This window comes from Oryctolagus cuniculus, chromosome 15 (assembly GCF_051225735.1).
Source record: "Oryctolagus cuniculus isolate XC-2025 breed Fujian yellow rabbit chromosome 15, ASM5122573v1, whole genome shotgun sequence".
Lineage (NCBI taxonomy): Eukaryota > Metazoa > Chordata > Mammalia > Lagomorpha > Leporidae > Oryctolagus > Oryctolagus cuniculus.
Window position 1 is genome coordinate 34,426,689 of NC_142881.1, and position 27,456 is coordinate 34,454,144.

Here is a 27,456-nt window from a genome sequence, read left to right on the forward strand (position 1 = left end):
ATACAGCAGTTAAAAACAAGGAAATCTGGTCATTTGCAACAAAAAGGAGGAATCTGGAAAACATCATGCTGAGTGAATTAAGCCAGTCCCAAAGGGACAATATCATATGTTCTCCCTGATCGGTGACAACTAACCAAGCACAAAAAAGGAAACCTGTTGAAGTGAAAGGGACACTATGTGAAACAGTGACTTGATCAGCCGTTGTCCTGACTGTTGATTTATAATTTAATACTTTATCCCTTTTAGTATTTTTTTTTGGTGTTCTACTTAATACCATTGGTTGAACTCTGTAATTAAGACACAATTATTCGTAGGTGTTTAAAATTAACTGAAAAATGATCCCTGTTAAATATAAGAGTGTGAATAAGAGAGGGAGAAGATGTACAATTTGGGACATGCTCAGTCGGACTTGCCTCAAATGGTGGAGTTAGAAATGTGCCAGGGTATTCTAATACAATCCCATCAAGGTTGCATGTATCAATGCCGTCTCTCTAGTCCAGGTGATCAATTTCTGTTCACAATTGATCACACTGATAGGTCTAAGAGTCAAAGGGATCACACAAACAAGACTAGTGTCTGCTAATACTAACTGATAGAATCAAAAAGGGAGAGATCCATTCAACATGGGAAGCGGGATACACAGCAGACTCATAGAATGGCAGATGTCCTAAACAGCACTCTGGCCTCAGAATCAGCCCTTAAGGCATTCGGATCTGGCCGAAAAGCCTATGAGAGTATTTTAGGCATTGAAAGCCAAGACACTCTGGAAAAAAAAAAAAAAAAAGAAGACCTAAGTGAAAGATCTCTGCGAGTGAGATCCCAGCGGAAAGAACGGGTCATCAAAGAAGGAGGTACCTTTCTCTGAAGGGAGGAGAGAACTTCCACTTTGACTATGACCCTGTTGGGATAAGATCGAAGTTTGCGAACTCAAGAGGCTTCCATAGCCTTGGCAACTCATGACTAGAGTCAGGGATATTACTGACGCCATAAACAAGAGTGTCAAATTGTTAAGTCAACAATAGGTGTCACTGTGTACTTACTCCTCATGTGGGATCTCTGTCCTTAATGTGTTGTCCAATGTGAATGAATGCTACAACTAGTACTGAAACAGTATTCTACACTTTGTGTTTCTGTGTGGGTGCAAACTGATGAAATCTTTACTTAATATATACTAAATCGATCTTCTGTATAAACAGATAATTGAAAATGAATCATGATGCGAATGGAAGGGGAGAGGGAGCGGGAGATGGAGGGGTGTGGGTGAGAAGGAAGTCATGAGGGGGAGAAAGCCATTGTAATCCATAAAATTTACTTTGGACATTTATATAAATAAAAGTTTAAAAAAAGTAAAAAAACAAAGAAAAATTGCTATTTTTGAAAATACTCATTCAATTATAATAGACTATAGAAATAATGATGTAGTTTTAAGCACATCTTCTGCCCAGATAGAAACATGTTTTTGATGATTCTACCTTTTAGAAGACTTCTCAGATTGTAGAAAATTTTCCTGGCCATTTCACTAAATTTCTAGAGTTTATACTTATACTTCGTTATGGAAAGAATCTTTTTATAATCATCCAGGAGGAGGAGACTTCAATATCACAATCAGGAATGAATTCTGCAAGAATATACCTATTATTTCAAGTGGTTTCTTCCCAAGTAAATGAACATGTAACTGTAAACCAGTTCATGCTGGCTATTTCTGCCATCAGTCTTCTCCCGATGCAACACAGAAACCTAAGCATTACCATTTTACTGCTTCTCACATTGCTCTTCATCTCTTACTGTTATCAACCCCTGTTGTGCAATGATGTCCCATTTTATTACTTTATTCAATTTGGGCCCAGGCAGCTATTGGCACTTGTTTTAGTTACTAAAGTTTCTCTAACAGAAATAAGATGGAGAATGCTAGAAGTGTCTTGACAAATCTGTATTCTGAAATTCACCCTGCTTATCATCTGTGGTCCTACCTGTGACCTCTGGGTACTTCAGCAGGAGCAGGAGTCCATATCTGAGAGTGGTGCTTGTGGTCTCTGTCCCAGCAGCAAATAGATCACCTACAGTGTATTTCAGGTTTTCAAGGGTAAATTCAGACTGCTGGTTGTGCTTTTCCTAGGGATGATTTGATGAAATTATTTCAAAAATTAGTTTCTAAAATATTGATTCCAATACATTTAAAATAATTCAGAGCATGAAATCATGAGGACAATTCCATTAACAAGAGCATACAAAAGAACCAAGTATCTAACAATGAATTTGACTACAGAGTGTTGCCTGGCAGTTAAGATGCTTGTTATGAATCCAACTTCCCAAATTTGAGTCCTGGATACTGTTCCTCATTCCAGCTTTCCAGTAATGCAAACCCTGGGAGGAAGTAGCAATAACTCAAGTAATTATTTTCCTACTACCCATATGGGAGTTTTGGGTAGCATAGCCAAATTGCAGCTTCAGCCTCTATCTGGACTCACTAGTCACAGGAATATGAAGAGTACTAACCAGGAGATGGGTTCTATCTGTGTCAATCCACTTGGATCTATCTATGTGTCTATCTATGTATCTGTCTATGTCTAACATCTATCTGTCATCTACATCTCTCTCTTTTGCAAATAAATAAAATCGTTTAAAATATTTTATTACAAAATTAATAGACTTTTACAATGAACTACAAAATATTGTTGGAAGAAAATAGAAAAAAATCTAAGTAAATGAAAACATATCTCACATTCTTGGATCTGAAGGCTTAATATCATTAAGATAGTGATATTCCCCACAAAGATATATTCAGTGACTAATTGTACTCCCTCTAAATTTCAATGATATTTTTGAAGAAATGGAAAGAGCAATCCTTACATTCATTTGGAACCATGAGAATCAAATTCATGATCTACAATTTCAAAACTTAATACAAAATTATGACAATCAAACAGTGATGACCAATTGCTTTTCTTTTAAAAAGATTTATTAATTTATATCTTTGAGTGGTAGAACTACAGACCTAGGGAAAGACAAAAACACACACACATGTACATACACACACACACAGAGCACACACGTGTAAATACACACGCACAGGGTTTTTCATCTACTGGTTAAACCCCTCCCCCCACCAAATGGCTGCAACAGTCATCTCTGAGCTAGGCACAACCAGGAGCCAGGAACTCAGTTCACGTCTCCCACATAGTAGAAGGGGCCCAAGTACTTTGGCCATCATCTGCAGCCTACCTAGAAATGTTAGCAAGGTGGAATGGGAACAGGGTAGCCAGAACTCAATCCAGCACTCTCATATGGGATGCTGGCCGAGAAAGTCATAGCTTAACCTACCTTGCCGAAACACATTTCCTGTACCCTTTCCTCCTCATTCTCCCACACATCAAGTACAAATAATCATTTCCAAATTAATTTCACGGCTCAATATTTTGTACTTTGCAATTTGCTTAAAGTTGTTTCCTTTCAGTGACGTGTGCCTTCTGTCTCCCTCAGGTAGTTTGTTAATAACTAAAGATCAGGACTGAAGTCTTCTAGTCCTTTAACAACTGAATTTTGATTCTAGGATATTTGGTACAGATGCATACCCAGAAGAAGTACTTACAGTACTTGTTAAGCATTTCTTGCCTTAACATATACACCTGCCAAGTAAATTAACAAATGAACCACAAAATACACACACTGCCACATAATTGAGATGTTGACATTTCACCTGTTCCATTTTGATCAGGAAACAGTCAATAAAGTTTCGAGGATTGTTCATATCCAGGGATTGTTGGTGTTCTTTTACTTTCTCTGAAATAAAATTTTGGATACAGGTCATATCTTCCATAAATGTTTTATGACTCCCTGGGAAATAATCAATGAGAACTGGAAAATTATTGCAGACCTAAAAAACAAAACAAAACAAAACAAAAAAATCCTTTACCAAAGAAAATCATTTAATAAAGACATGCAGATCACATTCTAGTCCAGGATGGAAATGTTAGCTTTAAAAGTAAAAATAACAGGATGTCCACCTTGAGATGGAAACTTTTACTGTACACTTACAGTCAGTTTTTACTCTTAGAGAAAATTTGTGGGAGAAAACTTTGACCAAAGGTTTAAATTTGTTGCCTATGTCCTATGCTTATATGTCAATTTTAGTAATAAAATAGATTTATATTAAGTCTCTTTTTTGTGAATCAATTCTTCCCCACAATCTGGAAATACAGGGTGGCATGAATGACCACGATTCATACTTTGTAGATAATGCTGAGGAAGTTTGTGTGCCTGGTCTTGAGCACAATGTTCATCTGTGCTATTTCTTACCTGCGGCCTCAGATGCAGAATCACTGCTTTAGAATAGGGAAAATTTTGAAAATGCCATGAATTCCATTCAGTTGAACATTTTATGGATAAAGTGACTGCGCACAAGAGGAGTTCAGCCACTTCCCCAAGATACTATGAGGATCTTTTAGAAAGAATGCAGGACAGACCAATCAGCATAGGAAAAATTGCATTTCTTTGTGATCCATATTCTATAAAGTCCAATCATTTTGTCTTTTCTCTCTCTCTCTCTTTTTTTGACAGCCAGAGTTAATGAGAGAGAGAGAGAGAGAGAGAGAGACAGAGAGAAAGGTTTTCCTTTTTCCATTGGTTCACTCCCAAAGTGGCTGCTACAGCCAGCATGCTGTGGTGCTGCGCTGATCCGAAGCCAGGAGCCAGGTGCTTCCTCCTGGTCTCCCATGCGGGTGCAGGGTCCAAGGACCTGGGCCATCCTCCACTGCACTCCTGGGCCACAGCAGAGAGCTGGACTGGAGGAGGAGCAACCAGGAAAGGATCTGGCACCCCGACCGGGACTAGAATCTGGGGTGCTGGCGCCACAGGCGGAGGATTAGCCTATTGAGCCGTGGCGCCGGCCAATCATTTTGTCTTTTAACACAGTGACCTTGTCAGCTGGTATCAAACATCCCAGACATGTTCATAGTCTCCTGGCAGCCTCTGTGACTCTAAGTATTCCCATTCCTTGATATTCTAACTTAGGGTATTTTTGCTAAGTACGCTGAAGAGGTCTTAGGAGGCAACGGAGGGAGCATTCCTGGTGACTGATGGCATCCCCCACAAGTGCCTGGACATCCTTGAGTGCTATGCCTGTGCTTTTGTCCAGTCAGCAAATCACTTCATGCAAATAGCGCTTTGGAGCTTAGTGGGAACCCCACTGTTCAGGGAGCCAGTGGGCTTGATTGTCAGCTCCATATTTGTCCATTGGTTTCCTGGTGTAAAATAATGGGTTCAGTCATATTCCCCAGATGCCCACTGATGTCATTGAGCTGTGCACAGGACTGTGGAATCCAGAGAGTCCCTTCACAGCATGGTCTATTAGCATGACCATAAATAAATAAATAAATAAATAGCATAAATGTTTTACAGTGAAGAAAGGGATTTGTATCTCACCTGTATCCATGGGGAGCTCAGAATATTGATGCCTTCATTCAACAGTTTCAAAAAAGTAAGGAAATCCTGATCTGTGTATTCAAAACGGTTCTGGAAAATAATGGAGCAGATCACGTTGCAGGGGGCAGCACCCAGGATAAAGGTGGGATCACAGGGTGAGGCTAAAAATTAGGAAAATTAAAAAAATACTGTTTAAAATATGCATAAGAACTCTTGTTTTTGAGATAGCTGATACATTTTCAATTAATCTTCTCCTAGGCATTGCCTTAAGCAGTGAAAGTCAGCATTTATAAAATTAACATATCACTTTTAGCTTGAAACTGAAATGACCAACACATTTCATGTAGGCCTTTATTTTCATATTATCAAGTCTAATAGTGGTTTTCCTTATATCCATACAATCACACAACCTGTATTAAATTCACTTAGGCCAAGATGTACCATATTTTGGTGGTAAATGGAAAACATTTAAGAAGACAATTTTTAGGGGCTGGTATTTTGGTGCAGTGGATTAAGCCACTGCTTGTAGTGCCGGCTTCCCTTATTGGAGTGTCAGTTCAAGTCAACTTTGAGTCCAGCTGGGAAGACAGCCCATGTGCTTTAGTCCCTGCCACCAATGTAGGATACCAGGATGGAGTTCCTGACTCTAGCAGATCGAAAATCTGTCTCTCCCTTTTACTCTGTCACTGGCATTCTTTCTTTCTTTGAAAGGCAAAGTGACACAGAGAGTGAGTCAGATGAAAAGAAATCTCCCATCCCCTGGATCACTCTTCACATGGCTGCAGCAGTCAGGACTGGGCATGTTGAAGCTGGGAGCCAGGAAATGCATCTGGCCTTCCCATATCGGTGGCAATGGCTCAAGTAATTGGACCATAATTTGCTATTTTCCCAGGTACTTTAGCAGGGAGTTGGATTGGAAGCAGAGCAGCCAGGACTCAAGCTGTCACACCAATGTGGAAAGTCAGCATTGCAAGCAGTGGATTAAGTTGAAATCATGGTAAATTTTACAACTTAATATTTTTGTAATTGGAAGTTTTTGCTGTAGCAAATATATCCTCAAAATTATGACTGAAGACATTAAACAGTGGGCAATATAAAATAATTCTAATGATAGATCTTATATGTTGTGATTCCAGTGAAATTATAATGAATGGGAATTCATGAAGCAATTAAAGCACACGTTAGCATCATTACTGGTGCGAGCTATAGGCACCAGTTTTAGAAGAAACCCTCAGGCAGGTGAGTGAGGCTGACTGTACAAGTGTAGCCATGGGAACTGAAAGTGAAAGCGTATGTCACTTGGTTCAGCTTCACAAGAATATAAGGGGTTATTTCACTGTGAACATTGGCAAGGTTTCCATAGTGAAATGATGTTGATTAGTTAGCCATAATTATATTATGGGATATATGCTGCTTTTTAACTCTTTAAGGAAATGAAGACAGTATGCAGATTCCTCAGAAATCTGAAAACAGATCTACCATATGACTCAGCCACCCTACTCCTAGTAATTTATCCAAAGGAAATGAAATTAACAAATAAAAGAATTACTTTTACACCAATGTTCATTGTAACACAATTCAAAATAGCTAAGATATAGAATCAACACAGATGTTCATCAGCAGATGACCAGATAAAGAAAATGTGGTATATATGCATAATGGAATGCTACTCTGCCATAAAAGGAATGAAATCCTGCTTTTTGCAACAAAATGGCTGCATCTTGAAACCATTGTGCTTAGTGAAATAAGCCAGTCCCCAAAAGACAAATCTCATCATTTTTCTGACATGGTAGTTAATAGAGAATAAAAAAAGAATGAAATTGACATCTAATGATTTGATTATTGCTTTTGGCCCTTGTCTGTACTCCTGTGGAACAGTGGTCTTTCTTCATTTTACTTATTGAACATTATGGTTAGTGGTGCATTAAGCTTGTGATTATAATCAGTTGAAATTATGTTACTGCAAAAATTAAAGGAAAAGAAAAGAAAGGAAGGACGGGATTGAGAAAGGGAGGGAAGCGACTATGGTTATCTTCTTAGAATTGTGCCTATGAAATACATGAAATCTGTACTCTTTATATTAATAAAAATTTTTAAAAAGAAAAAAGAAAATGAAACAAAATCTTCTATCTATTTGCTGTAATGAATTTAAGGCAAAGAAAAAACCTGAACAGAATAGGACATAAAGGGCTTTACCACCTACACAATGGGTCCAATCATGCTATACACACACACACACACACACACACACACAGACACATGCTTCAAACTGTCCCATCTCCATATGGGGGCTGACAGCCAAGACCTAGAATGAGAGGTCTGGATACCCCTGAAAATTTCCAAGGGCAGCATAGAGAAGGAGCAGTGAGAGTCAGCGATGTGGGGTAAGGGTCACCCACCGTTGGTTTTTCTCAGCTCCTCCACCAGGCAGCGGGCCTCCTCTTGAACTCGGTCCTCAATGCTCCTCTTCCCCATCCCAAAATTACGCAGGGTCATGAGTGAGAAGCGCCGCATTTCTTTCCATCTGTTTCCACTGCTTAAAAAGATCCCTCCTAGTAGGAGAGCAGAGATTAAGAGAAGGATACCAGGCAAGGAGGAGGGAGATTACACTCAGCAAACACATGCATGGGCTAAGCTCTTCTGAGGAGGTCTTCAAGTCTGCTTTCCATCCTCTGCTCCACATTACCACTGCATAACACACACACACAAACATGCACACACAGAAAGGTACACTTACCAAGATCTTTATTCATTCTTTCAGCCACTGGGAAGCTGCCTCTTCCAGCAAACTCCTCTCCAAGATCAATTAACGCCTCCTTCACTGCTTCATACCCGTGCAACACCACAGTGGGTTTTGTACCAATATACAGAGTGAACACAGGACCATAGACTTTTGAGAACTGGAAAGAGATGCAAAATTTACTCAAATAAGTCTTTTTGTCAGTCTACATATTACGTGTTTGTCACACTTGCATTTTAAATATAGTTATTCTGTCAGGCAACTTTTCAAATATTTCTGTATTTTAATCATAAATGTGATGGCGAATATTATAGCTGCTACTGGTGGATGACCTATAATGTGCCATAAAATAGTGCTGACATTTTGTAAAAACATTATATTTAATCCACTCCACTGCACATTCAGCAGATTCATAAACTCTGTTTTATAAATAATAAAACTTGATTTCAAAGATTGCAAACTCAAGTGCACTGTATTCAAGTTTGTGTTGCAGATTCAAATTTAAACCTCTGTTTTGTCACCTTCTGATGGCCGAGTAGTTTACCCATCCCCAAGGCTACCACATACTGAGCAACATCCAAGATTGCCTCAGCATCACCAGCACAGCTTGACCTAAGTGCTTTCTGATCTAGTAGCCGGGTGAAAAATACCAGCAAGATGTACATTCTATAAGTGACCCCAGATGATTACAACTTTCACCCAACTTTGAGACCACAGAGATTATCAACACAGAGAGCTAGAACAACAGAGGCAGTGCCAAGACTTGCAACATCTCATGGAAGAACAATGTCTCCCACCCTGTGCATTTGTAGGGGGCAGACAGCAACTGTGTGCAAAATCCAAAAGGATTCTGTAACCATCAGGGAGCTCTGAATGGTTAATTATTTTATGCACTTATACTGTCCGCTGGTCCTAAGACCTCAGCTTTTTTTTTTTTAAACAGCTTTATTGAGCTATGATTGACAAATATATATATATATATATATTACAAAATTTGGTGTTTTGATATATGTTTACATTTAAGAATACATTGCACCAGCAAGCTAATTAGCATATACATCCCCTCACACAGCTAAATATTTTGAGGAGCCAGTGCTGTGGCATAGTAGGCTAAACCTTCACTTGAGACACCAGCATCCCAGATGCGCACAGTTCCTGTTCCACCTACTGCTCTTCTGATCCAGCTCTTTGCTAATGGTTGGGAAAGCAGTGGAAGATGGCCCAAATCTTGAGCCCTTGCACCCACGTGGGAGACCTGGAAGAAGCTCCTGGCTCCTGGCTTTTGATTGGTCCAGCTCTGACCATTGCAACCATTTGTGGGGTGAACCAGTGGATGGAAGACCTCTCTTTCTATCTCTCCCTTTCTGTGTTTGTAACTCTGCCTCTCAAATAAATAAATACATCTTAAAAAAAGAAGAGTTGAGATGTAGTCTCTTAGTGAATTTCAGGTACACAGTACACTATCATATACTGCAGTCAAGATGATGCACATTTGATCTGCAATATGTTTTCACCTTATAACTGAGGGTCTATAGTCTTCTTTGCCCATGTCACAACCCGAGGCAACCTCTTTCTACACTCTGTTACTGTCAGTGTGTGTGTGTGTGTTTTAAGATTTCACTTATAAATGAGAGCCTGCAGTGTCTTTTTTGTCATCTAGGATTATCAATGTTGTTGCAAAAAGGAAACAGAGAGAGAGAGAGAGAGAGAGAGAGAGAGAGAATGCGCCCATGATCTGGTCTACTTCCCAGGTGCCTGCAACAGTTGGGGGACCAAAACAAAGAACCTGGAGACTGGAACTTAATCTAGGTCCTCCATATGGATAGCACAAACCCAGTCACTTTAGCCATCAGCACTTCTTCCCAAGTTCTGTGTTAGTAGGGATCTGGAATTAAGAGCTGGAGCCAGTAAACAAACCCAGGTACTCCAATGTGGGATTCAGGGATTCTACAGAATTGAAACTAACCACCAGCTCCCTCTTCCTTTTTAAAAGCTAAAAGACATTTCATTTTATATACATATACAATCACATTTGTTTTTACTCATTAATCCATGATGAATCCTTAATTTGCTTTTATATCTTGATTGCTTATATTTTAAATGATACAACAATAGACATGGGAATGTAGATACTTCTCTGAGATTTCTGTCCTTTGGATATAAGGTTAGCACAAAACCATCACCATGACCACTTCCTTTCTGTGTTAGTACACTCACTCAGTGCCTTGCTATGCAGTCTAGCTCATATCTGGAAGGGCTTGGATCCAAATCTACCTACTTAATTGACATTCATTGGACTTTCTTCAGGACTTTGATATTTACTTTACACCATTACAGCTCTTTAAGTACTATTTTAATACTTTTAATTATTAAATATTTTTATTAATAGTAAATGTACATATTTTATGGGCTACAATATGGTATTTAAATATATATGTACACAATGTGTGTTGAGCAAATCAAGCTTGTCAATATTTTCTTTTTTTTTGATAATACTTTTATTTAATGAATATAAATTTCCAAAGTACAGCTTATGGATTACAATGGCCCCCCAGTAACTTCCCTCCCACCCACAACCTTCCCCTTTCCCGCTCCCTCTCCCCTTCCATTGACATCAAGATTCATTTTCAATTCTCTTTATATACAGAAGATGAGTTTAGCATATATTAAGTAAAGATTTCAACAGTTTGCACCCACATAGCAACACAAAGTGAAAAACACTGTTTGAGTACTAGTTATAGCATTAAATCACAATGTACAGCCCATTGACAGAGATCCTACATGAGGAGTAAGTGCACAGTGACTCCTGTTGTTGACTTAACAAATTGACACTCTTGTTTATGGCAACACTAATCACCCTAAGATCTTGTCATGAGTTGCCAGGGCTATGGAAGCCTTTTGAGTTCACCAACTCTGATCATATTTAGACAAAGCCATAGTCAAAGTGGAAGTTCTCTCCTCCCTTCCAAGAAAGGTACCTCCTTCTTTCTGCTGGGATCTCACTCACAGAGATCTTTCATTTAGGTCATTTTCTCTTTTTTTGATAATACTTTATGGTTGGAAGCTTGGAGTTTCTATCTTCTATGTGCTCATAAAAATGAAAGCTATTTGTGAACTACAGTTACCTCACTTGCAGAAAATTGCATGGCATTTGAGGACATCATGTTAGGTGAAATAGAGTAGACATAGAAAAGCAATACAGCAAGTTCTCTCTCATGTATGAAAAAAACAGAATTTTAACTCAAATATTTTTAAAATGTTAAAATTTTTAACTTCATTTAATCTCTTCTTCAAATATTCAGAGAATTCATTTACTCTAGATTTTAAAAATGAAGTATTTTGGCCGGCGCCGCGGCTCATTAGGCTAATCCTCCACCTAGCGGCGCCGGCACACCGGGTTCTAGTCCCGGTCGGGGCGCCGGATTCTGTCCTGGTTGCCCCTCTTCCAGGCCAGCCCTCTGCTGTGGCCAGGGAGTGCAGTGGAGGATGGCCCAGGTGCTTGGGCCCTGCACCCCATGGGAGACCAGGAAAAGCACCTGGCTCCTGGCTCCTGCCATCGGAACAGTGTGGTGCGCCGGCCGCAGCGCGCCGGCCGCGGCGGCCATTGGAGGGTGAACCAACGGCAAAGGAAGACCTTTCTCTCTGTCTCTCTCTCTCACTGTCCACTCTGCCTGTCAAAAAAAAAAAAATGAAGTATTTTAATTTATTTTAAAATTTTTGAAATGGAAATCATTTACACACATGGTTGTTGTTTAAGTCTACCTCAAAAAGCACCTAAGGGTTATCACTGTATTTTACTCAAATTCTAAGAAAGTTTTGACACTTAATGGTGTTGCGCTTGTACTTTGCAAGCCCCAAATTGTGTGGATTGATTTTCCCAAGGGCAGAACTTGAAGACGCCCTTACAACTGAGTTCCAGAGCTGGAGGCAGGAGAACACGCTTTCAGGAAGGTGGGACACCCTTGCTGCTCAGGTTTCCTGAGGAAGATGGGGAACTTGCTGATCATCAGTCATTCAAGCTTCTCTGGATATGTTTACAACCCAGTAACAACAGCTGTCCTTTGGACTTGGAGACGCTGGGTTCTAGAAAGCTAGCCACCCTCAGACCCTTCTCAGACACAGCCGTTGAAACCGGCAAGTGGTGATTCTGAGGCATCTCCTGGGAGGCCTTTGAGTGGCTGCTCCAGAGGTGAACATCCTGGAAAAGTTTTACTCATTTTCCATTGAAATGAGAAAATAAAGTCAGCCTCACATTCGTTCAGTGCTGTACCTGGAAAAATCTGTATGCAGAGGTGTGATGTTGTGGTCCTAGGTAGCATAGTTGCAGTCTCCAGTACTGGCCAGTTTGAGCCGATGGGCAGTCTGGGTCAACTGGACAGCAGTGTCAGGGTCAGGGTGGGCTGTGTCAGGTAGTAGCATGCACTCCTTTCCAGGGAGTTAGCTATCCCTTTGAGCAGGTCCTGGAAACCAAGGGCCAGGACAGCCTTTCACACATGGTTCAGCTCCTTGTTTCCTTGCATTTCGTAAAATCTGTACATCTGTCTGTAGGCTGCTGGATTTGATACAGACGGTCATGTTTTGGGCTGCAGGGAGAAGGGGTTATTATTGTCATCCTCACCATAGAGTTTTCTTTAGTATCTGAATGAGAAACCAACTGTGCTACTTTCTTTAGCTATGGGAGAGGTTCTGGGCCAGGCTCAAAGAGAGACATCATGAGATTCGATTCCTTCTTGCTATCGGCTTGGGAGTAGAGCATTCCATGTCAGTCAGGACCTAATTGAGCAATCACCATGATTCCTTCCACTTTTAGGATGCCATGGAGCAGGACACAAATGTTGGATATTTAGTCTGTTCGGCTGAATTTTCATCTTTATTGTCATCAGTGATGCAAGGACCCACCTCATCACCTTCTTTGTACTATAGGTAATACCAAATGTCTAGACAGAACAGGGGAACTTGAAATATCAGCTAATTCAGTAGGGATAAGATAAATTTCTTTATATACACAAAAACGTTCTGGCCTGAAGAAGACCTGCAATCAACTGTTAGGTGACCACACTTGAGAACAGCCTGAAAAGGTGTACATACCAGATCTGCAAGTTTTCCAAACATAGACTGTGTGTATTTTCAGCACAGGGGGCCATCAGCAATAAAAATATGCCTTCACCATTTTGTTTTAAAGATTTATTCGTTTATTTGAAAGGCAGACAGTTACAGAGAGGCAGAGGCAGAGAGAGAGGTCTTCCATATGTTGCTTTATTCCCAAAAAGGCCGCAATGGCTGGAGCTGAGCCAGACAAAAGCCAGGAGCCAGGAGCTTCTTCCAGGTCTCCCATGCTGGTGCAGGGAACCAAGCACTTGGGCCATCTTCTATTGCTTTCTCAGGCCATAACAAAGAGCTGGATCGGAAGTGGAGCAGCTGGGACTCAAATTGGTGCCCATATGGGATGCTGGCACTGTAGATGGTGGCTTCACCTGCTCCGCCACAGCATTGGCCCTCACAATTGTTTAAATCTATGAGATGTCCAAGGTATTCCAAGGAATCCATGCTCTGAATCTCCTCCAAATTTGTCATGCAAATGATATTCGACTTAGATGGGAAAGGAAAAGGTAGTGGAAACATGGCATTCTTATTTCTTTGATTGGGTGCAGCTAGGGAATGCCACAATGGCATGGCAAGGAACTGAATACCCCTACTTTTGATGAATAATATTGCACACATGAACTGATGCATAATCCAAGTCAGTTTTGTCATAATAATCTATATTGCTTAGTGCTTCCTGCAGGGTGCTTTTTTTTAACTTTTATTTAATAAATATAAATTTCCAAAGTACAACATTTGGATTATAGTAGCTTTCCCCCCATCCCCCCAATAAGCTCCCTCAAACCTGCAACTATCCCATCTCCCACTCCCTCTCCCATCCAATTCTTCATCAAGATTCATTTTCGGGGCCGGCACAGTGGCTCACTTGGTTAATCCTCTGCCAGTGGCGCCGGCATCCCATATGGGCTCCAGGTTCTAGTCCCGGTTGCTCCTCTTCCAGTCCAGCTCTCTGCTGTGGCCCGGGAAGGCAGTGGAGGATGGCCCAAGTGCTTGGGCACCTGCACCCGTGTTGGAGACCAGGAAGATGTACCTGGAACCTGGCTTCGGATCTGCGTAGCTCCAGCTGTGGTGGCCATTTGCGGGGTGAACCAATGGAAGGAAGACCTTTCTGTCTCTCTATCTCTCACTAACTCTGTCAAATAAATTAAAAAAAGATTCATTTTCAATTTTCTTTATATACTTAAAATTTACTTAGTATTTACTAAGTTAAGATTTCAAAAGTTTGCACCCACACAGACACATAAAGTATAGAGTACTGTTTTAGTAGTAGTTCTACTGTTAATTCACATAGTACAACACATTAAGGACAGAGATCCTACATGGGGAGTAAGTGCAAAGTGACTCCTGTTGTTGATTTAACAATTGATACACTTATTTATGAGTAATCATTTATGAGTAATAATTTATGAGTCTGTAATCACCCGAGGCTCTTGTTATGAGCTGCCAAGGCTTTGGAAGCCTTTTGAGTTCACCAATTCTGATCTTTATTTAGACAAAGCCATAGTCAAAGTGGAAGTTCGCTCCTCCCTTCAGAGAAAGGTACCTCCTTCTTTGATGGCCCATTCTTTCTGCTGGGATCTCACTCACAGAGATCTTTCATTTAGGTCATTTTTTTTTTTTTTGCCAGAGTGTCTTGGCTTTCCATGCCTGAAATACTCTCATGGGCTTTTTAGCCGGATCTGAATGACTTAAGGGCTGATTCTGAGGCCAGAGTGCTATTTAGGACATTTGCCATTCTATGAGTCTGCTGTGTATCCCACTTCCCATGTAGGATCGTTCTCTCCCTTTTTTATTCTATCAGTTAGTATTTGCAGACATTAGTCTTGTTTATGTGATCCCTTTGACACTTAATCCTATCATTATGATCAACTATGAACTGAAACTGATCACTTTGCCTAGTGAGATGGCATTGGTACATGCCACCTAGATGGGATTGAATTGGAATCCCCTTGCAGGTTTCTAACTCTACCATTAGGGGTAAGTTTGAATGACCATGTCCTGAACTGTACATCTTCTCCCTCTCTTATTCCCACTTTATATTTAACACGGATTACTTTTCAGTTAACTTTAAATGCCTAAGAATAATTGTGTGTTAATTAAAGGGTTCAACCAATAGTATTAAGTAGAACAAAAAAAATACTAAAAGGAATAAAATAGTAAGTTGTTCCTCGACAGTCAGGACAAGGGCTGATCAAGTCATTGTTTCTCACAGTGTCCATTTCACTTCAACAGTTTTCCTTTTTTTTTTCTTTTTAAAGATTTATTTATTTATTTGAAAGAGTTACACAGAGAGTGGAGAGGCAGAGAGAGAGAGAGAGAGAGAGAGAGAGAGAGAGAGTTCTTCCATCTGTTGGTTCACTTCCCAGAGGGCTGCAATGGCCGGAATTGTACTGATAAGAAGCCAGGAGTCAGGAGCTTCCTCCGGGTCTCCCACTTGGGTGCATGAGTCAAGGACTTGGGCCATCGTCTACTGCTTTTCCAGGCCATAGCAGAGAGCTGGATCAGAAGTGGAGCAGCTGGGACTTGAACCAGCGCCCATATGGGATGCCGACACTTCAGGCCACGGCATTAACCTGCTATGCCACAGCGCCGGCAAGAGGTTTCCTTTTAGGTGCTCAGTTACTTGTCACCCATCAGGGAGAAGATATGATATTTGTCCCTGCCATTTGCCAAAGATATTTCTAATATATGCTTGGATCGTTCTGTGATCTTTTGCTGAGAGATTTTCTTCCTTTACCTTGTTTCATATTGATTGCCGTGTTTCTGTGTGTAACACATCTTTAAGCATCTGTTGCAGGGCTGGACGAGTGGTGACAAATTCTTTCAGTTTCTGTTTGCTATGAAAGGTCTTTATTTCACCTTCATGCACAAATGGGAGCTTTGCAGGATATAATATTCTGGGCTGGCAGTTTTTCTCTCTTAGTACCTGGGCTATGTCTTGCCATTCCCTCCTAGCCTGTAGGATTTCTGATGAGAAGTCTGCTGTGAGTCTAATTGGAGATCCTCTGAGAGTAATCTGACATTTCTCTCTTGCACATTTTAGAATCTTTTCTTTATGTTTCACTGTGGTGAGTTTGATTACAATGTGTCGTGATGAGGATCTCTTTTGGTCATGTCTACTGGGGGTTCTATGTGTTTCTTGTTTGGATGTCTCTTTCCTTTTCCAAACCTGGGAAATTTTCCGCTAGTATCTCACTAAAAAGGCCTTTTTTTTTAAACTTGGACAGGTAGAGTTACAGACAGTGAGAGACAAAGAGAGAGAGAAAGGTCTTCCTTCCGTTTGTTCACTCTCCAAATTCTTGTCCCGGCTGCACTGTGCCATTGTGAAGCCAGGAGTTAGGTGCTTCTTCCTGGTCTTCCATGTGAGTGCAGGGGCCCAAGTACTTGGGCCATCCTCCACTGCCCTCCCAGACCACAGCAGAGAGCTGGACTGGAAGAGGAGCAACTGGTACTACCCGGTGCCCATATGGGATGCCAGTGCTGCTGGCGGAGGATTAACCAAGTGAGCCCTGGCGCCGACCCCTAAAAAGGCCTTCTAATCCTTTCTCTCTCCATGCCTACAGGAACCCCTAGAACCCGAATGTTGGGTTTTTAATAGTATCTTGTAACTTCCAACAATATTTTTTAGATTTCTAATTTCCTCTTCTTTTCTTTGGTTTGACTTTATACTTTCCTGTTTCTGTCTTCTAAGTCTGATATTCTCTCTTCTGCCTCATTGATTCTTTTTTTAAGGCTCTCATTTTTTTTTCATTTGTTCTATTGAGTTCTTCATTTCATATTGGTTTCTCTTCAATTTCTCAATTTCATGTTCTACTAAATTCTTCATTTCATTTTGATTCCTTTTTAAGATTTCATTTTCACAAGACAGATTTTCTGTCCTGTCCTGTATGGATTTCTGTAGTTCATACATTTGTTTTTGATAACTTCTAAATGTTCTTATCATAAATTTTTTGAAATCCATATCTTGCATTTCTTCAATCTCTCATCACCTTCATATCTTTTATTGGAGTGTCATGTTTGTTTGGGAGAGTCATGATGTCTTGTTTCCTTGGTTTCTGCATTTGTTTTTTGGCATTGTGAAGATATTCTTTGGTTTCTTTTTCTTCTTTCTTTTTTTTTCTCACTGTGGTGGTGGCTTTTCTCAGTATACTATGACTCTAGATTAAGTGGACTGTCTGCTTTTGATGACTCTCTGGAGGCTTGTTGTGGGTGTGGCCAGAAAGCTCTATTCAGTTCTTCATGGTTAAGGGTGTGCCAAAGGTGACACACCCAGGTTTGGCGTGATAAATCTGCTCTCTCTCTCTCTTCTCTCTCTCTCTCTTTTTAAAAGGGAAGTAATTCCACTTAACTGAGCTCTTATCCTCAATGGCAATCAGTGCCTGAGTGCTAGCCCCAGTGGGTATACTATTTGTCTGCTCTGTCCCAAGGACCATACAAAGGATCTGTGCAGTCCTCAGTGTAAACTCAGATTCCCCTGCAATGTCTTTCACCAGGTAACCAAGGCTGCCCAAGCTTGTGGTGTCTCCCACCAAGACTACTCACGTCTCACCCACACCATGAGTTCTCCCACACACACTCAGTTTTTTTTTTTTTTTTCACAGTCTCGGTTCATAAGCTCCACACATTCACTAGGTCTTAGTTTCCTGTTATTACTCCCAACCAGTCAGGTTTTTCTGCTTGGGTGAGGGTGGGCGCAGCCCCAAGCTGGCACAGTTGTTACGTATGTCCAAAATGGCTCCTGCTCTGTTGTCTTGCATGCCTTTGTATGGTGTGTGGAAAGAGAGAATCGTGTCTATACCATCCCTTTTATTTTTTCTCTTCTCTAGTTAGGCTGATGTACTTTCCCCCATGGGCTTCAAGCCTTGTTCCCTCTAGGCTCTTCCTGCCACTTTTCCCCCAGTGTCTCGGGCTATGCGGTTTCACCTCACCTCTCTTTCCAGCACTGGTGCAGAGGAGAAGACTCTTGGCATCTGGGCTCCCAAGCTGTGGGCGCCTGAGTCCTCCACATAGATCCACCGTGTCCCTCTAATTCCTGAAGAGTTTCTTCTGCAGTTTTTTTCCCTAACTCTTCCCTGAGACTACACTATCTCCACTTTTATTAAACTATCTTTTCCTGGACTATCAATAAGTTCCCTCCCTATTCTGCTATTGGAGCCCGCCTCAGGGTGTTATAGTATCATGTGAAAGGGACCTTCAACTCCAAGAGTGATAAAAAAAAAAAAAACCACCAAGCATGTAAACTCAAGCTTGTAATTTGGAACCATCTGCTCAAACAACATTGGCAAACAATGTTACTTAGGTTCTAGGTGCTTACTTTTCAGAGCCCTAGACAGACACATGAAGAGGGGTAATGTCCTTGCCATTACTGTAGGCATGATATAAATGATCCCAGTCCTCTCAATCAGAATGCAGAGTGCGGGAGCCCATCACACGTTAAAGTCTATCTTGTCATACATCTTGAAGGTCATCTTAAAAAATGCATGATATCTATCTTGTGAGCATTTAACTCAGTGGTTAAGATGCCCACGACCCTTATAGAAATATCTAAGTTTGAAATCAAGCTCTGGCTCCCAACTCCACCTTTCTGTTAGGATGTACCCTGAAAAGTATCTATGATAGCCAGCATAATGGATTCCTGTCACCCACCTGGGATCCCTGGATTGTGTTCCTTGTTTTTAACTTTGACCCTGGCTTAGCTCCAGGAATTAAAGGCATTTGGAGAGTGAACAAACAGATAAGTTCGTTCTCTCTTTCTTTTTCTCTATTTTGCTCTCTCTAACCCTTGTTACTCTGCCTTAAAATAAATAAAAACTTAAAAAACTTAAATGTGCAATATCAAGAAAGCTCCACAAATAAAAAGCCAAACACAATTGTCTATGCAGCTCCCAGAGATACCAGCAGATAGAAGCTAAGGGCAAAGTTGAATACTAAGTAATTACTCAAGATCAACCAGAATCATTCTGTTTTAAGAGTAGAGTGTGCTGAGATTAAGTTCATCCAGTAGAAAGAAAACTACATTTGTTACATTTGTTTTAAATATGCAAAAAATTTCCCAAATTTCTTAAAATACCGTACATTGTCAGACCAAACTGTATTGTTAGTTGCACTAGCACTTTTTTCTGAATCTAACAGAGAATGGCACAGTTTGTCTTTGAGTTCACCAGAATGACATTGTTTACTGGAGATGAGATGAAGGTCTCTCTCTCAGCATTACCCTTGGAGTCATCTAAGGCCAATGACTCAGGCAGCAATCACTGGTCACAGCAACAGCAGGGTACCACCTTGAGGAGCATGTCCTGGGCCTCCTCTATTCTTCCCCTCAAGCAAAGTAAAAATTTGTATTTTGTAATACAATTGGGTGAAACCAAATAGTGAAGAATCTAGCCAAAAATTGTACTCAGTAGCCACAGAGACCATATCCCATTGTACTTTACAGAAGGAAACTAAGTTTTCCATGAATTATTACATTATGCTTCAAACTTTGCAAGAGACTGACTGTTGCATCCCCCCAGAATTCACATGCTGAAATCCAGATACCAATGTGGTAGCATTTGAAAGTGGGGCCTGTGGGAGGTGATTAGGTCACAAGAATGGAACCCTCGTGAACAGAAGCACCAGACAGTTAGCTGACTCGCTTTTCATCCTGACAATGAGAGGACACAACAAGACGATGGCACTGGCAGCTCAAAAGAGGGCCCTCACCAGAACCTGACAGTGCTGGCACTTTGCTTTCTACTTTCTAGCCTCTAGAACTATAGAAATAGATTTCTTTTCTTTTTTTTTTTAAGATTCATTTATTTATTTGAAAGGCAGAGTTACAGAAAGAGAGGAGAGGCAGAGAGAGAGAGAGAGAGAAAGAGAGAGAGAGAGAGAGAGAGAGAGAGAGAGAGGTCTTCCATCCACTGGTTCACACCCCAGATGGCCACAACAGCTGGAGCAGTGCTAATCCAGAGCCAGGAGACATGATGAGCTTGTTCTTGGTCTCCCACATGGGTGCAGGGGCCCAAGGACTTAGGCCATCTTCTACTGCTATCCCAGGCCATAGCAGAGAGCTGGATCAGAAGTGGAGCACCAGTGCCCATATGGGATGCCAGCACTGCGGGCAGCCGGCCCTACTCACTTTGCAACAGCGCTGGCCCCAAGAAACAGATTTCTGTAGTTCTATAATCTCCTGCTTCCCAAGTCTTTAATCCAGTTTGAATTTATTTTAGTGTATAGTTTAAGAGAAGGGTCCAATATTATTTTGTGCATATGGATTTTCAGTTTTTTCAACATCATTAATTGAAGAAACTCCACCTGCTGCACTGTATATTTCTGGTACTGGTGTTGAAAAGAATGAACTGCATGCGTTTATTTTTGGCTACTCTGTTCTGCTCCACAGATCTATAAGTCTCTGTGTGTTTCCATCCTTAGGATATCCTCCTGCTTATTTTCATCTACTATAATTAATTTCTTTTTTTAAAAGATTTATTTATTTATTTGAAAGTCAAAGTTACACAGAGAGAGGAGGAGAGGCAGAGGCAGAGAGAGAGGTCTTCCATCTGCTTGGTTCAATCCCCAATTGGCCGCAACAGCTGAGCTGCGCCAATCCAAAGCCAGGAGCCAGGAGCTTCCTCTGGGTCTTCCCATATGGGTGCAGAGGCCCAAGGATGGGGTCATCTTCTACTGCGTTCCCAGGCTGTAGCAGAGAGCTGGGTCAGAAGTGGAGCAGCCGGGACTCAAACCGGTGCCCATATGGGATACTGGCACCGCAGGTGGCAGCTTTACCTGCTGAGCCACAACGCCAGCCCCCTACTATAATTTCTTTAATCAATATTTTATAGTTTTCATTGTACTGATTTTTCTTTTCCTTGATTACATTTATTTCTAAGTACTTCCTTTTCAGGCTGTTGGAAATGGAATTGATCTCTTGATTTCTTTATCAGATATACTGTTGTTAGAGTGTAGAAAGGCAACTGAATTTTGAGTTGATATTGTATCCTGCAACTTTGTAGAATTCATTTACTAATTCAGAGTTTTGTAGTGTGGTCATCAGGGATTTCCATATATAAGATAATATCTTTTTAAAACAAAGACCATTTACTTCATTCTTCCTAATTTGGATGTTTTTGGGTCTTTTTACTGCCTGAGTTCATTGGCTTCCTCCGTAGTACTAATTTGAATAGAACTGGTAAGAATGGACATTATTATCCTTGGTCTTAGGGGAAAGTCTTTCAAGTTTTCACCACTGAATATGATGTTAGGCTTGTCATATGTGATACATTATTTCTGTACCTAATTTATTTAGATATCATGAAAGAATGTTGAATTTTAATAACTTCCTTTTCTGTACTGATTGATATAATCATATGATTTTTGTCCTTCAGCAAGTTAATGGAATGTGTTGCCTTTATGAATTAATCTATATTGAGTAATTTTTCACCCCTGGGATGAATACCACTCAATCATTGTGTATGACATTTCAGAAACTAGAATGTAGGATAATGCAGGCAAAATAAAACTGTGCTTCCTATAACTTTGAGCAGTTATTCTAGAATTTTTTTTCATCTACTATGTAGTTTCCTAAGTGAGATCCTCAACTCTCCTGCAGCTACTTTCATTCATGGAGAGCTGTCTATATATTTATCTCCATACCTCTGCCACTTTACTATGTTGATTCCACCCTATGACAACCTATGTGTTTCTCATCTCCCAATCCACTGAAAATAATCTTCCTCCAATCTCACTGACTGACAAGAGTGAGAAACTCTAAAAAAATGGGAACATCAAAATTGATAGGAGTATTTGCTATACAAAAATCTCTTAATTGTTTGACTGCAGGAATATATTTATTTCATAGTAAATTGGTATTTACTTACCCTTTGCAAGCCACTGGAGGAGCATAATGAGTACTTACATTAGAGAAGGATTTGCTGATGTCCTTTAAATCCATCTGCAGGATATTTCCAATAATCGGGAGAGGAGTGGGGCCAGGCGGGAGCTTCCCTCTCGCTGAGTGCTGTCTCCAGAGTGAAAGGAGAAGCAAACAGGAGAGACTGAGCACCAGGAACACAGCTGGATCCATTGAAGCTTTCTCTTCCTGACACAGTCAGGAGCCGGCAATCCCAGACTTTTGTTACACTCCCTGCTAATTCAGTGTGTGTGTCATTTAAACATTAAGTCATTATCCAATCAGATACGTAAGCTCTAATCTTTCGTGAGTGGACTTTTGCCCCATGATAAAGATAAGATTGTTTTTAGTCTAGCTCTCGTGTCAAATCTCCTACACTTGTCATTTTTCAATTATTTTAGGATAGGTTATAGGAACTATGAATAAAAAGTCAGGTGGTGTTCAGCCAGGATTAAGAAACAATGAATTGAATTGCTTTACCCAAATGTTCTCACCATTCAGAATTCTCAGATTGATAAATATTTGGAGACCTTTGAGTCGTGGAACATGAATGTTCTCTATGACTTATACATAGAAAATAAGGCTTCATAAACACTAAGAATTGAAGGTAGCATTTGGTGCTGTGGTCATTATGCAGCTTGGGACATTCACTCCAACTTTGTTGTGCCTGGTTTGAACCTTGGTTCCTCTGCTTCCCATTCAGCTTCATATGAATGCACACTCTGGGAGGACGCAGGTGGTGGATCAATTATTTTAATCCATGAAACCCATGTAGGTGACTCACATCCCCTGGCTTTGGTCTGGCCCAGCTCTGGCTGCTGTAGATATTTGGGAATGAACCAGCAGGTGGAAGATTCTCTCTCTCTGATTTTCAAATAAAATAAAAAAAATAAAATTTAAACACCACTTGGATATTTTGTACCTCAAAATGGAAACCTTTATTATATTTTAATGTATAGTGCTACATCACAGCTGCATGTAAATAAAAGCGCTAATAAAAGAGCTAGCATAACATGCATTTTAAATTTTTTAAGATTTATCTTATTTATTTGAAAGACAGAGTTACAACCAGAAGCCTAGAATTCCATCCATATCTCCCACTTGGGTGGCAGTTACACAAATGTTTGGGTCATCTTCTCTACTTTTCAAGGTGTGTCAACAGGGAGCTAGATCAGAATTGGAGTAGCCAAGAATTGAATCTAGTACTCATATGGGATGCCTGCACCAAAGGCAATGATTTACCCTGCTATGCCACTACACTGGCCCCTAAATTTACTTTTTATATGAACAGATAACTTTGTATTTTTAAATCATGTATAATGTAATGATTTTTATATGTATTCATTTTAGAGTTTAAATCCAGCTAATTTATCATTACATCACATAGCTATAATTTATACTTATATAATATATAATTTATATAATATATATGGTGAAAATATAATGTTCAATCTCTTATAATTTTTCTTTAAAGTTTTTTTACTTATTGATTTTCAGTTTATCTGAAGTGAGAGAGAGAGGGAGAGAGAGAGATATCTTCCATCTGCTCTTCACTCCCCAAATTCCCTCAACAGTAATGGCAGGTATAGGCTGAACTCTGGATCCTGGAAATGCAATGATCTCTCATGTGAATGGCAGGGACTCCTACCTGAGCCATATCTTGCATATTCCAAGGTATGCATTATCAGGAAGCTCAATTCAGAGATGCTGTTCCATTCCTTGGCTCTCCAGGCACTGGTGCTCAACTCTGCCATGTGGTCTTCAGCTGGTGGGTATGAGAGGTGGATAACTGGTAACTGTTTATGTGTCACCTTCCAGCAGTGTGATCCTGAGTGCCAAAATCCTGCTCCTTCATGGATGTGGATCAGTCTGTGCCTGTGTAAGAGGATCTGATGCTTCACCATGGGGGAGTTGAACCTGGACCTGGGAAGGTGCTGGAGGAGCTCCAATCAGTGGGACATTCTTCAGTTCCAGTCATGGTGTCTGGTTCTGAGCTTCTGACAAGGTCTGTGTACCCTCCAGTGGGCAGGCTCTCAGTGAAAGAGATGAGTGACAAGAGAAAGAATGTAAAAGATGAGACGTTAAAACTGTAGATTCTAAAGTATGGAAATGGAGCGAAGGAGGACACACAGAGGTCAAAGTAGAGTTGACAGAGACTGCAAGAGGGTTGCTGAGTGGAGATGGGAATGAGGTCAGGGATAGGATGGTGTCAGGGGTTCCTCTGCCCTCTGTCCAGGCTGAGGGTTTCGAGGACACAGGCATGCTGTCCTACATGGTTCAGAGGATCCCAGCACAGCTCTCAGGTCATGGGACTTCTCAATGGGGGTCAAGGTCACTGGACAGTTCAGGCCCTACAGAGTAACAAGAACTGACTTAGCCTCCTGGACGAAAACCCACGTCAATGTGTTTGGAGCAGGAGAGACTTTAGACTGCCACCAGACAGGTGAATGCATGGCTCATGCAATGTTGCTTCTCCTGACCTTGGACTCAGGTGTCACAACTTGGGCCAGCCAAGCTGCCATTGACACTTCCTCCACACTGATGCTAGGGCTGACTCTCCATCCACTGGCCTTTGAAATGTGAGTTACTTTCAGGCAAGCATTGGGGCCAGGATTGGGAGGTGGGCCCAAGAAATTATCAATAGTGCAGGAGAGTAAGGGACAGCAGAAGGAGAACTATACAGTCCGATGCTGTGGACACCTGAAGCATCAGATGAAACTATTTTTAAGCTAGAGGTAAAAATTCTAAAATTGTATAAATAGATTTCAAAAGTACTTCCAAACAAAAATGAGCTACCTGGTGATTTAGGGTGCATTTTTTTTTCAGGATGCCACAATTAAGTCACGTAGAGCTGTGAGCCCAGGAGATGACTACTGTCATTTTCAGGATGGGGATGGAGGTATCCAGGGGAAATTCCACTATATGATGGACGTAAAAGAGGACAAAGAGGACTTAGTGGAAGCAGGTTCAGATGATTGCAGCCACGCCTCTTGAGAACTGGAGAAGTCCAAGGGGCCCTCTTACAGGATCTTTGCTCCAAGATCCATTAGAAACCTAGCAGCAAATGGAAGAGGTGGAGAATGATAGCCACCAAGGTGAGGAATAAAAACAGCTCCATGTGGACCAGGATCTCTCTCATACAAATTTGTTTTCCTGAAAGTAACAATACAGAGGACAGATACTCCTTGAATAATATGTTCCTTTTGGTACAAAAAAAAAACCAGGCCGGTGCCGTGGCTTACTAGGCTAATCTTCCGCCTTGTGGCGCCGGCACACTGGGTTCTAGTCCCGGTTGGGGCACCAGATTCTGCCCCGGTTGCCCCTCTTCCAGGCCAGCTCTCTGCTGTGGCCAGGGAGTGCAGTGGAGGATGACCCAAGTGCTTGGGCCCTGCATCCCATGGGAGACCAGGATAAGTACCTGTCTCCTGCCATCGGATCAGCACGGTGTGCCGGCCGCAGCGCGCCGGCCACGGCGGCCATTGGAGGGTGAACCAACGGCAAGGGAAGACCTTTCTCTCTGTCTCTCTCTCTCACTGTCTACTCTGCCTGTCAAAAAATTAAAAAAAATACCATTACTATTTGATGGATAATTAAATGGATGGATGTTTGGAAAATATGAAGGAGAGTTGGAAGGATGGTTGACTTTACAGTTGGACAAATGGATGGAAATGTTTTCTATACACCTAATCTCTTCAGTATCAGGCACTCTTTAGTCAGCTAAAAGTTACGTAATGTCAGCTCTTTGCCAACTGTCATTCAATACTTTTCTAGAAACACACACTGGTTGCTTATGTTCCCTGTTCCCAGTCTGATGTTCGTTCTATGATTTTTGCTTCCATTCATTCCATCCCTTTAGTCTCATGTGTAGCCATATCCACTCTTCATTAGTTTCCAATACACCAAGCAGTTTCAAGCTTTAGCTTATGCTGTTTCTTTTGATTAAGAAGCTCTTAATCCTTATTTCAGGACGCTAGATTGGATGGTGTTTTGTTTTTATTTTTTATGAGGAATCTCCTTGTTCTTTTGCATAAGGGCTCTATCAACTTCCATACCCACAAATAGTTTACAAGAGTTCCCTTTCCAGGGACAGGAACTGTGGTTAGTGGGTAAAGCTACCACCTACAACCCTGACATCCCATATGTGCACCGATTCAAATGCCAGATGCTCCACTTCAGATCCAGCTCTCTGCCATTGCACTTGGGAAAGCAGCAGAAGATGGCCCAAGGGCTTGGGTCCCTGAACCTGCCTGGGAGACCCAGAAGAAGCTCTGGCTCCTGATTCAGCCTGGCCCAGATCTGGGCATTGTATCCATTTGGGGAGTGAATCAGTGGGTGGAAGATCTCTCTCATGTCTCTCCCTCTCTGTGTAACTCTGTCTTTCAAATAAATGAATCAATCTTTTAAGAGTTCCATTTCCTGTGATCCCTGTTAAACATAAAAGTGGGAATAAGAGAGGGAAGAGATGTATAATTTGGGGCATGCTCGGGCTGACTTGCCCCAATTGGTAGAGTTGGAAACATACCAGGGGATTCCAATTCAATCCCATCAAGGTGGCATGTGCCAATGCCATCTCACTATTCCAAGTGATCAATTTCAGTTCACAATTGATCATAATGAAAGGACTAAGAGTCAAAGGGAGCACATAAACAAGTCTAGTATCTGCTAACACTAACCGATAGAATAAATAAAGGGGAGAGTGATCCAACATGGGAAGTGAGATACTCAGCAGACTCATAGAATGGCAGATGTCCTAAATAGCACTCTGGCCTCAGAATCAGCCCTAAAGGCACTCGGATCTGGCTGAAAAGCCCATGAGAGTATTTCAGGCATGGAAAGCCAAGGCACTCTGGCAAAAAGATCTCTGTGAGTGAGATCCCAGTGGAAAGAACAGGTCTTCAAAGAGGGAGGTGCCTTTCTCTGAAGGGAGGAGAGAACCTCCACTTTGACTATGACCTTGTCTAAACAAGATAAGAGTCGGAGAACTCAGAGGGCTTCCATAGCCTTGGAAACTCATGACTGGTGCATAGGGAGATTATTGATGCCATAAACAGGAGTGTCAGTTTGTAAAGTCAACAACAGGAGTCACTGTGCACTTACTCCTCATGTAGGATCTCTGTCCTTAGTGTGCTGTGCACTGGGGCTTAATGCTATAACGAGTACTCAAACAGTTTATTTCACTTTGTGTTTCTATGGGGGTGCAAACGATTGAAATCTTTACTTAATGTACACTAAACTGATCTTCTGTAAAAAAAAAAAAAAAAAAAAAGAAATTATCAATTCCCAACTTGACTCTCACTGGGAT

The 27,456-nt window shown here is 41.1% G+C and overlaps 1 protein-coding gene and 1 pseudogene across 1 annotated transcript in view; both read right to left on the reverse strand.

The window, feature by feature from the left end:
* The window catches only part of LOC100351599 (cytochrome P450 2C18), a 37,668-nt gene extending 15,318 nt beyond the window's left edge, over nucleotides 1-22,350 (reverse strand). The window contains exons 1-6 of the mRNA XM_008270236.5: nucleotides 22,161-22,350; nucleotides 8,159-8,321; nucleotides 7,821-7,973; nucleotides 5,422-5,582; nucleotides 3,698-3,874; nucleotides 1,971-2,112 (exon numbers count right to left, since the gene is read on the reverse strand). Of these exons, the coding sequence (XP_008268458.2) occupies nucleotides 1,971-2,112; nucleotides 3,698-3,874; nucleotides 5,422-5,582; nucleotides 7,821-7,973; nucleotides 8,159-8,321; nucleotides 22,161-22,328 (964 nt within the window). The 5' untranslated portion in view covers nucleotides 22,329-22,350. The remainder of the gene's footprint in view (nucleotides 1-1,970; nucleotides 2,113-3,697; nucleotides 3,875-5,421; nucleotides 5,583-7,820; nucleotides 7,974-8,158; nucleotides 8,322-22,160) is intronic.
* Nucleotides 12,342-16,042, reverse strand: LOC103351382 (integrator complex subunit 14 pseudogene; annotated as a pseudogene).
* Nucleotides 22,351-27,456: the final 5,106 nt, after the last annotated feature.